Source organism: Penaeus monodon, chromosome 41 (genome assembly GCF_015228065.2).
Source record: "Penaeus monodon isolate SGIC_2016 chromosome 41, NSTDA_Pmon_1, whole genome shotgun sequence".
NCBI lineage: Eukaryota > Metazoa > Arthropoda > Malacostraca > Decapoda > Penaeidae > Penaeus > Penaeus monodon.
The window spans coordinates 29,635,853-29,648,352 of NC_051426.1; the positions used below are offsets into that span (position 1 = coordinate 29,635,853).

A 12,500-nucleotide genomic window follows, 5' to 3' on the forward strand; every position below is an offset into this window, starting at 1 on the left:
AGGATATCTGCCCTTACGCGACCTTCCAGCTGCCTGCCGTGCCCAAGAGCCAGTACGGCGAGAGCACGGACTCGGGCATCGTCTACTCCGGGCCGTATCACTCCGTGCAGGGGGCCTTCGTCTACCACGACCCCAAGATGGCTCCTCTCGAAACCTTCCCTCTCAGACATGTACGTTGGGGAGTAGTGGGGGGGTGCATTGGTGGGTAAGGGAGGGGGTGGATCGGGGTTAGTGGGAGTTAGAGGGTGTCAGTGGGTGCTAGTGGAAGTTCGTGAATGTAAGTGAGTATTTCTGTGATGGATTTTTTTTTATGATAATGATAATAATAATGATAATAACAACACTGCCAACAACGATAAATACCTAGATTTTGGCTTTCCTTCAATGCCTCATGATAACCCTTGACGCTCCTTCGGCAGCAAAAGGAGCCGGAATACACGAAGGTCAGAAGAAAAGGCAGGCGGGATCCACACGTCGAGAGTACAGGTGGGCGCTGTGAGGAGGCGGCCGTTGCTGATGACCTCTTCCTGTTGTTCGACCTTTTTAAAACGTTTTTTATGCTTATTTTCCTCTTTTATTATTATTATTGTTGTTTTACACTGTTTTTGAAGAAAAAAGTATTAATGTAATTGTTGTTCGTAGACGATTTCGTGTTATTACCAATGTTTTTGTTCATTATCACAATTTTCTATATTATCTACATTTCATAAATTCTTCGTCTTCCTATTCTGTTCTATAATTATTTGCATTTTCTTTTATTTTTGCATTATCTGTATTTAGTAGTTAGTATTATATTTCCTGTGTTATTTACTATTGTTCTCTACTGTCTCAGTCTTACTTAAGAACTTGTAACCCAACAGTTAACACAGAAATCTAATTACGATTTTATTACAGATCAATCACAGGATAGAGAGAAAGGGGCTTTTGCTCTCTTGCCAAATGACTTTATCCAGAAGATGAAACTTTAAGAATGACAGCTGTAAATTGTAGAATAGGATGTGGTGCTGTTATCTGCCAATTCCTTTTATTGAGGAAGATGAAAGGGCATTCATTTCCTCTTTCATAAAACAAACGATTTATGCATATTAGAAGCTGGAGGAATCGGATCAGGAGAAATAAGATTTTATAGAGTATCGATAGCCTTGAGATTACGAGATTTTATTGTGATTTTCAAACATCGTCTCCTTCTCAGTCTCATGTAACACATCTTTTAGCTATCACCCTTAATATCTATCACATGTTTTCGTGTATTTATCAATGTCATCATTTTTTATCTATTCACATTTATCAGACCTTTTCTTCTATGTGTCACATTTATCACATCTCTTCATCTATTTATCACATCTTTTCATCTATTTATCACGCCTTTTAATCTATTTATCACATCTTTTAATCTACTTACCACATCTCTTCATCTATTTACCACATCTTTTCATCTATTTACCACATTTACCGCACCTTTCGTCTCGCTCCCACCCCAGTCCCTAACCCTGCCCTTCCCACCCGCAGAGTCAGACAACTTAGGTAGTACAGATTCGGAGGTGAAGAAGATCCTGTCGCTGCACATGCCCATCAGCGAGTACGATACCCAGGGCAGCGACTCGGAGGGCCCTGGACCCAGGGACTCCCCCCCGACCTTCGCGGAGTCGGCCGGTCTCGCCCACGCCCACATCCACGCCCATCCTGCCCATAGTAGCAGATCACGTCCCGAGTCTGCCATAAGTCAGATCCGAAGTAGTACAGATATTTTCAAGCACCGCGTCAGGAGCAGACAGCAAGGTAAGGGCGGGGACGAGTCATGCTGAAAATAAATGTTTTAAAGGTGTGAATGAGAAAAATATGAATGAGAACGAATGTCTTCATAACACAGGAGCTGTAATTAACCTGTATCTTCGTCGGAAAAGCATAATGAAACCGGTTAAATACATCTCTTGTAATGGAAGATATTAATTCTTAGTCATACCTTTTCTACTCCATTAAAAGTACCTGGGCGTGGGAGATGAGGGTCGTCGTGGGAGGACCAGTTGTTATAGTGAATGGTATTAATGGCGATTGTTATTGTTATTGCAATCGTTTGTGGTAATTGTTATCGTTATGATTATTTTTCGCCGTTATGAGAAAGTTTCTGCGTCATGCCGAAGGACATAAACTGTCGGATATCCGTGTTGCAATTGTATTGTCTGTATTCCTTAGCCGAGCAAAGTTGTTATTTGGTTTTTACACCAGAAATAAAACACACACACACACACACACACACACACACACACACACACACACACACACACACACACACACACACACACACACACACACACACACACGCACACACGCACGCACGCACGCACGCACGCACGCACCCCCACACACACCCAACCGAGCCCCCGAGCCTCCCTCTCGAACCTCCTCCTCCTCCGCCCGCAGAACCCGTCAAGTCGCAGGAGAACAGCAGCTCCTCGACCGACACCTCGAGCTCGGGGCGGCGGGCGCATCCGCGGCGGGGAAAGAAGTCCACCAAGCGGCAGAGTCGCTCGACCTCGAGGACAGGCTTCGAGGAAACGTCCTTCAGGTGAGCAGGAGTGAAGGATCTGTCTTGTATTGATCAGTTTTATTATTTATTTATTTATCACCATTATTATTTATGTATTGTTATTATTATTATTTATTTATTGTAATTATTATTTTTTTGACGTTGGTGCTGGGGGATTTTTTTTTACGTCGGCGCTGAGGGGTTACGAGCCGAGGATTTTTTAAGTTTTTGTTAGATAGGAGAAAAAGAAAAAGAAAAGATGTTTGCGGGTAATTTTTTAGGCTCAATTTGATTAAAAAGGAAACATATTTTTGTGCGTATTTTTAGTGTCATTATTAAGAAAGGAAATTAATAATTAACATTTTTCTCTTTAGCTATTTGCTTTGTTTTAGAGTTTAGTCTAAATATTTTGTTATAAGTATTGCCCTTAGATGAAATGGGATACGAGCTCATTTTGATCAATCTATTTGAATTTAATTTTTGAGAAAGTTTCACTCATGTGCACTGGGATTTTATGAATAATTAGGAAATAATTGTATGATTTGCTTAAAGGAAAAAAAGTTTAAGTCAAATGAGTGACTGCGTTTTGTATGAATGTCTGTGGTTATACATAAACTCTATAATGTGGTTTGTGTTTCGTTTATTTTGTTAACTAACCGAGACTTTAATTTGCATGACTACAAGACTAGAAAAAGTCATATTATTTACATTACACAGGGATATATTTTTAAAAGATAATTTCTTTATTTTTAGAAATTGCATGTACTGATATTCATGTATTGCAGGAGAGAAATATGTTGGTAAAAGCAAGACAATTTCATTCATTTTAGAAGATAGAATATTTTGCAATTTCTGTTGATGCTTTTAGGAGAGACAAAAAAAATGTTTTGTAACATCTGCTATTTATTTAGTGTTCTGTTTGATATGACAGTTATTATGTATCCAGATAGAGTTTATATTTCATCTCTCTTTCTCATTTCTCGTTTCTCTTTTGTTTCTTTCAAATTTCACAACCATTGCCATATCCATGAGGGAAGAATGAAAACACCACATATGCAGTCATCACAAATTCATTATCTTATATTCATGTTATGTATATAAAAAGGAAAAAAAAATGTATTTAAAATAGAAATATGAATCGTCACAAAAAAAAAAAAAAAAAAAAAAAAAAAAAAAAAAAATATATATATATATATATATATATATATATATATATATATAATATATATATATATATATATATATTGTTATACGTGTAGTTGTAAAAATCAAAAAATGTTAATAGTAATCTGTGTGTGAATTTGTGCGACTCGAAGGCTTCGTGCGTGCACTCTTCCCCATGCCTCTGGTCCTCTGGTTGCCTCAGCCTGTGGTTCAGAGAGGCTCATTGTCCTTAATCACTCTCATTACATTCTTCGCCTTCAATCTGCTTTTGTTTGTTTCTCATTTATCTGATAATGGTCTTAGTTATCATCGTTTTCATTGGCTTTATTTTTCTTTTTAATTTGTCTCTCTCTTGTTACTTGAAATGTGATTCATATGTATCATCATTGTTACTTTCTTTTTCTTTATTTTTATGTGAAATGTAGATATCAACTACCATCATTTTTCTCTTATTTTACATAAAATGTAGTTCTTAGTTGTCATCATTATTATTCTTTTCTTTTCATCCATTTTCCGAGATGCAGTTCACGATAATCACCATCACTGCGCCTTTCTCTCTCTCTCTCCTTTCTCTTATATTTTTTACGTAGCTCTTAACCATCATCATCCTCACCATCACGACTTGATTTTCATTCTTCTCCGACCATCATTCCCTGAAATATTCATCTGAGAATCACCTGTAGGACACTCACCTGTTAACGCGTGTATGGGCCTTGTCTTGTACGTTTGCCAATTCTCTCCCAGGCCTATCAAGTGAGCAGGTCGCACCGAGTTTTGGAGGAGGTCGACCCCGTGGGCATGCGGGCGGGCAGAGCGGGCGAGGTCAGTGACCCCAAGCCTCTTGACTCAACCACATACCCACTTATGGTTGTTATCCACACAAACACACACACTCAAAGACCTCCTCACTGCCCCCTTCCCGTTCTTGGATCTCGCCTCCTCGTTTTTTTTTCTTATCTCGTTCTCGCTAGCATCCTGCGTCTGTCTGTCTCTTTCTCTGCCTGTTTGTCTTTTTGTCTGTCCGCCTTTCTCTCTGTCTGCCTATCTGCCTCTCTCTCTCTCTCTCTCTCTCTCTCTCTCTCTCTCTCTCTCTCTCTCTCTCTCTCTCTCTCTCTCTCTATCTATCTATCTCTCTCTCTCTCTCTCTCTCTCCTTTCCCCTTTCTCCATCTCCCACTCTCTCCCTTCTTCCCTCTCCTCTCTCGCTCACTCACTCTTCTTCCCTCTCCGTCTATCCCTTCCCCTCTCTCCATCTCTCTCTCTTCACACCCTCCCTCTCTCTCCCCCTCACTTCTTTCTCCCTCTTCTCCCCCTCCTCCCTGGACCCCACCCGCCCCCGAGTAACCCGTTCGAGACCAAACCGGCGTGGAAGTCAGTGTGGTTTTCCTTGATCTTGCGTGTGGCTTTTGGACCGCCACGAACCCCTGTGTGTGGGCTTGATTCACCCTGTCAAGTCAGCCAACTCACCCTTTTTTCAATCTGCTTGCTCGAGTGTTGGCAACTTGTCACCCTGTCTTCCACTTCTTCTTTTCCTTTTGTCCACTTATCTGTTCCCATGTCTTAGTTCCTCTCTGTTCGCCGTCCCTCTTCGCCTGTGTTACCCCGTTTTCTTTTCTTTTAGATCCATATTTTTTTCTGATATTGATTTATTTTTTAGACAAGTCACCCTTTACAACAAACCACAATCACCCTTCTCACGGATTTTTCGTTTTTTGAAGTCCAATGACTCGTTTTTTTTTATCCAGCAAAAACTATTTTTCTCTGCTATCACCCATTCCCCAATTTTCAACGTTAGTGTCTTTCGCATTCATAATTGACTATTTACCTGTTATGTTTTTCGTCATTTCCCCTTTCATTTTTTAAAATCTGTTTTTTACAAATCCATTACTTTCTTTCTATATTCTCCTGGCAATATTTAAACCTTGTATCTTTCTCCCAGTGAAACTCCTCCCCATAAATCCTATATCCTCCACCCACTTAATTCATTCTCATGGTTGTTTACTTTACATTCCATTTCATTTTTTTTAGTAAATGTTCCTCCAAATTTAGGATTTCATTCCGACCGTACATTCTCCCATCTCTTCTTCCCTTTCCCCCTCGCCACCTTTCTCGTCTGTCTCCCTTCCTCCTTTGTTCTCCCTCCCTCCCTCCCTTCTTTTTACCCTCTCTTCTCGCCTGTCTTACTCTGGTCTCCTTCTCGACCCCCCCCCCCCCCCACCGATCGACACACTTGTGGCTCCCAAATCGCTGTACTGCAGACCCTTCCAGCCCTTTGTACTTCTCCCCGCCGTTAGAAGTCTGATTGCACCACCCTTAAGCATAGGAGGATGTACCCTTGTCCCGCCTGGCTTTGTTTAACACTGGACATGAATCCATAGGCAAGACTTTTATGGTAGACTTCGGATTTTTATATCTCTAGACTGTAGCCTTTTGAAAGCCCGTTCATAGGTTCTGTTGATATATATATATATATACACACATATCTATATATCTGCATACTGGAGTAGTAGCAGTGTTTATTTTCTCTCTCCCTGCATGCCATGGGGAAACTTGTGTAAGAAGTTTCTCTCATCTTGTTAAAGAAAATCTTCATGTTACAGCCAGGTTACTTGTGTTATCCTTTGTTCGATGGTGTGACACGTTAGAACGGAAATAGAGATGACAAACATGAACAGGCTAGAGATAAGATATTTACAGTTACCATTTTCTTTCATTATATATATATATATATATATATATATATATATATATATATATATATATATATATATATATATATATTTTTTTTTTTTTTTTTTTTTTTTTTTTTTTTTTTTTTTTTTTTTTTTTTTTTTTTTTTTTTTGGTATTACTGAAATGCGTACGATAAAAGAAACGTCTCAAATCAAGGTGTTACAGGATTTGAATAATCTATTATAAATATAAGTTTTTATTCTTTTAGATTTTAGGAAGTGCTGAGAGGCCCAGAAGGCGTCTGGTTCGGCACAGTGATTGCCCTTTAAATGTTATTACGTATATTATAGGCGGTCTAGACGTGCATGGATGACAGGGGTCTGCTTTCTAGTGCGTTTGGAAGATCAATTCTCGTCGGAATTTCGATTGGACGAACTCCCTCGTTCAGCGCATAATGTCTGCCGATTTTGTTTACGTTGTGCTTGTGATTATTGATTTTCCACTTTAGTTTTTAAGTTTAGGTTGTGACAGTGTCTCCGAGGAAGACAAATGCAAAACGGCCCAGACTTTCAAATGACGGAAATTCGTACCTACATGAAGACATGGACACAGATGCACAAGCACTACATACTTGCAAAATTATAAGCATATCACACACACACACACACACACACACACACACACACACACACAGACTGACAGTAACGTACCTCCTCTTCCCCTTGTCCTTTACCTCCTGCAAAACTTTGCAACTCTCCCTTCATACTACCCGAGACGCAAGTTTGTGCAACTGACACTCATTTGGATTGCATATGATGTTGCTCTGGTTCCTTTCTCCCCTTGTGCCGCCCCCCCTCCCTACGTGAATGTTGTGATGCTACAGGTGTTCGAAATCTGAAGCTTTTTCGTTGTGGTGCCTCTTGGGTATGGTGTCTCCTGCATGGAATTCTGGGAGTTGTGAAAGTGAAGGTAAATCTTCAGTATTTTGCAAGTTTCTTTTTATTTACAGTCTTTTGTTTATATCTTTTATTTGCAGTATTTTGTTCGGTGTTTCTTCGTGAGGTGGACAATTATGCGTTATTTTCAGATTTCTATTAGAATCATCTGTGTCCTTAGATTTGTCTGTCCCCAGAAAGTTTCATCTCTTTCTGCATTTTTATGTTCCATCTTCCTGTGACCGTTTTTTGTATTAGTTTTACCCGTTCATTACCCTCTTAAAAAGGTGAAAGGTTGGTGTCCCAGAGAGAAAAAACAAACTCTTGTACGCTAGGAAACTGAATTCACTAGTTCACTTTGTTCCTGCTCTCCGCTGTTCTCCTTCTCCCCCCTAATTTATTGTTTTATACACTCGCGTATTTGATTGTTTTCTGTGTCTGATAAGAGTTCCGTGATCCCGTTTGTTTATCAACTTACTTCTCCTAGTAAAGATGTGACATTTTCTGTTTGTCCGTCCGTCTGTCTGTCTGTCTGCCTGCATCTCTCTCTCTCTCTCTCTCTCTCTCTCTCTCTCTCTCTCTCTCTCTCCTTCTTACTTCCTCGTACACAACAGAAACTCACCCATCCTACCAATAGACCTCTATATCTAAACTCTTGCCCGCAAACCACAAGGACTGGTGGATCACTTAGTCTGAAAATAAATTTCCCGAGTACCTCTTCCCCATCTCTCCTTCCCTTCCTCTTTTATCAGTTATACCATTCCCCTGGTATACCAAACGCAACTTCTTCGTCTGGTTGGTTTGGGAAAGATTGATGCTGTAGACTCCACTTGCAAGCCTTTCCAGTAACAGTTGTTTTTCTCCTCTTTAAAAGACAGTGTTATAGCCTCACTAACTATTTTCGAATTAGGGTAGATTGGTTACTTTATTTTAAATCTAGTCTACTTGATTATTCGTGCTTCCACACATGTACTTATTTAGTATGGTTAGATTCCAGTGTCTAAGTTGTCTACTCTCACCTTGGAAAATGTTTGTTACATGTATAATTTATAATTCATGGGATGAATTACTCACTTTTTTAATGTACAAAAATGTATTTGATATCAGAGCTATCGCTGTACCATGATGTGTCTTCTAGGGAAGCATTTTTTTCCTCTTTTTTACTTATACTTCGTTTCCCCAATTCCGAATGAGCCTTTCTCGTCTCCTCCCTTCCAAGTCCCTAAGGATAAGTCCGATATGCGAAGCTTAGCCTCGCCCGGGCTGTGCCATGAGGGGAGCCCGGCCTGTGTCGACGAATGCCGACTCGCTCACGTGTGTCAGCTGGTGCTGACTCGGCTGAACCGAGTCCTTACCCGCCGTGGTGCCCAGCCACGGCTGTAACCTCCGGGCGACAGTTGCAACTTCTCGCGCCTGGGCGGGGCGCGAACCGCCGACCCCTCGGATGAGAGGCCGACGCGTTACCACTGTACTAGCCCGGAGGCTTCCAGTCCCTCTTCTTGTGTTCGTTTTATGTATCTTTCAGAGAGAGTTGCCTGTTATTGTTAATTTTTTGTTTTGTTCCAATGCATTCTAACATATAGACGGATAAAACAGAGGAATATCTGATCTTTAGACTTGAATAAGCATTTCCTAAACGGAGAAGTTAATTGAGGTTTATCGAAGGTAATGTGTTTTGATTTTCTTTTCCCTATTTCTTATAATGTCTTAATGGCTGACCCTTTGGTGTTCCTTTTTGCTTTTTAGTTAACGTTGTGGACTCAGGCATCGAAAAGAGCGATTTTATGCACTAAAACATATTTTAGGATGTTTACGGCATATTTATGGTCCACTTCTGTCGTGTAGATGGCGATCTTGCATTCTGCTGAAGTGACTTATTTCCTTTAGGTGGATGGAGAAAAACAATTATGAAAAAGTAACAGTACTTCCCCAAAACCACAGCTGCATAGGATAATATGACATTGCATATATATTACTAATACTAACTAGATATTTCACGTGGGTTTGTGTGCTGGACGGGATGGACGTAAACAACAAAGATGGCGGCCGATGAGCTAGTTCTTCATCTTCTTATAGAAATAGCTGTGGTTTGTGCTGGAGAGGTCTGTTGCTCCCGATAAGGATTGCCTCACGTCCGGTCTCCATGGTCAGATATAGCCAGTTGACTTGCTCTTGTGCATTTGGACTCTGTAATTCTTTCGGGTAAATGAAAATCGACTAATATAGTCGTCTTGCAGCTATTGTTGAACCATGGTTAGGGAGGAATTGTCTTGAGAAAAAAGTGAAGATCGCCTTCCGTTGTGAAGTATGGAAGCTTCTATGTCAGAGGTTAGAACAGGCTAAGATCTCCTGCCTACAAGCGTTATGTAATAGAATAAAACTTTCTATAAAACAACAACAACACTTCACCAGGAATATCAACATTCGGATGCACTGAATGCTGAATACACTTCCATAACTGAAATCCAACTGTCTTTGACGGCGCTGTCCTTTGAACGCTGTACTTGTGTCTGTGGTTCTCCACCGCCACCCACTCATTCTGTGCTTTGCCAAACACGCAGTATAAAAGCCTGTTACTTCTCATACAATGTCAACGAAAGCTTCAGGTGTGGCACTGTGGCACTGCATGTTTTTTTATGTGTGGATATGGAATTATATATGTCGATAAATGCACAATTCATTGGACTGTGTGGCTCAGGTGATCATGAATTTCTGCTCATACTGCGGTTTTCCACGTTTCAGAAATAGGAAGTAGATGTGTGTGATTTTTTCATATATATATATATTTTTTTCGAGATTTGATATCCTTTTGATGATAAGTTCATGTAATATATGTGTTTTATTTAAAAAAAATAGGGATGATGTGTATATACACATCGTTTTATTTTTTCCGTATATTTACTTTTTGATTTAATTAATCTTAAAAACAAAAAGCGGAAGGCGAGTTTGAAAAAAAGTGTATTAGCCTGTATTTGAAATATTACTATATATAAATCCAGGTAAGTTTTTTTTGCATGACATTAACCCAAAGCCTTTTGCAAAGATTTACATACTGTTGAGTGTTCACAGACAGACAACTGGATAATCATCCTTCCCCCCGCTATCCTTAAGGGTGAAACTGCGTGAGACAATGACATCTGAGATGGAATTAAATTTTTTTTAGAGCATATTCATTATTTTCTCCCTTCAGTGTTTAGCCTTTCCCTGTCGGTGCATTATACCAGGAATTTGTTTCATTGTTAAGTATGTTTTTGTGACGAAATGGATGAACAGAACTGTACATTACTCTGACAGCTAAAGTATAAAGCAAAGATCCATACACTACCATACAAAGACAATGTAGCAAATTTTATGACCGTTTGCAATACTCAGCAAATACTCTTTTGCATGGACGTTGCCTCAGAGAGAGAGAGAGAGAGAGAGCAACTTCAGCAAGCCAAGTAACAAAAGATAAGAATTTCCTGAGTGTTCCCACTGTGCGTTCTGTGTGTAGAAGGACCTGGACATGAATGGTCATAATTCTCTCGTTGATATGTACATTTCAATGCCATTACTCTTATTGTTGTTATTGTTGCCAATACTGTTATTTTTTGTGATTAGTATTTTTATCACATCTATTGTTATTATTCGAATTATTATTATGATAATCATCATAATGGTATCATAATGATGAAGATGATGATGAAGATGATGATGATAATGATGATAATAATAATGATAATATTACTGACAGTGATAATAATGATGATAATAATAGTGATACTACTACTACTACTACTAATGATGATAATGATAATAATAATAATAATAATAATAATAATAATAATAATAATGATAATAATATTGACAATTATAATAATGATAATTATTACAGTAATGATGATAATAATAATAACAACAGTAGTAGTAATAATAATAATAATGATAAAAATCACAATGATGATAATGATGATGATGATGATGATGATGATGATGATGATGATGATGATGATGATGATGATGATGATGATGATGATGATGATGATGATGATGATGATAATAATAGTAATAATAGTATTAATAACAATGATTATAATAATGATAGTGATGATGGTAATAATGATATTGATAATAAAGTATCACTGCTCTTATTAGGAATAATAATAATAATGATAATAATGATAGTGATGATAACAAAAGCAACGTTTATTATCATCATTGTTACTATTATCAAAAATGTTTTTCATGATTATCATTTTACTACTACTATTGCCATTATTATCCTTAAAATTCCTATTATTATCACTATCATGTTTACTATTATTACTATAATGAATATTATTATTATTATTTCGTTATTGTTTTCAAGATAATCAGTACAGTTATTATTGCTATTATTAAAAATGATAAATGTATATTTTTCTAACGTTATTATAATTGTATTAATCACACTAAACTGATAATGACGAAAATCTTTAAGGAGGATAAATATCCATGTTTGTTATATATATATATATATATATATATATATATATATATATATATATATATATATATATATATATATGTATATATATATATATATATATATATATATATATATATATATATATATATATTTATTTATTTATATATATATATATATATATATATATATATATATATATATATATATATATATATGTGTGTGTGTGTGTGTGTGTGTGTGTGTGTTTATCATATTTATCATCCTTATACATTTTCATCATTATCACACGCTTGAGTATAGTATGGTAAATACAGTTATAATAACATAAAAAATATACATTTATAATTTTTATTAATAATAGCGATAATAACTTTTGATTATCTTGAAAACAATGATAAAATAATAATATCAATAATAATAATTATTATAATAATAATGATACTCATTAGGATAATAATAATGGTGTATATATGTGTCTGTATGTATATATACAAATACATGTGTAATTAATCTCATTGTATAAAAAAAAAAAAAATAGAAACAAGAAAATCGCGATAAGAGTGGACCCCCCCCCCCCTTCGCCGCCGCCCCTGTGCTGCCCTTGTCAGAGCAGGAGAGGCTCCTCCCGGTTCCTGTCCCTCCCGCCGAGCCGCCCCTTCCCCTTCCCCTTGCACCCTAGATAAGCAGACGCCCTTCCCCGCCCCTTAGGTAAGCAGCTTCCCCGCCCCGCCCCTCTGCCCCTTCGCTAACGCCCTT

The 12,500-nt window shown here is 37.9% G+C and overlaps 1 protein-coding gene across 1 annotated transcript in view; it reads left to right on the plus strand.

Annotated features, from left to right (window-relative positions):
* LOC119598480 (Down syndrome cell adhesion molecule-like protein Dscam2) overlaps positions 1–12,500 on the plus strand; it is a gene marked incomplete in the record, with an annotated part of 95,969 nt that overhangs the window by 82,762 nt on the left and 707 nt on the right. The window contains 4 exon segments of the mRNA XM_037948108.1: positions 1–170; positions 420–486; positions 1,510–1,779; positions 2,422–2,566. The exon segment at positions 1–170 is cut by the window's left edge and continues 9 nt beyond it. Coding sequence (XP_037804036.1) covers positions 1–170; positions 420–486; positions 1,510–1,779; positions 2,422–2,566 — 652 coding nt within the window.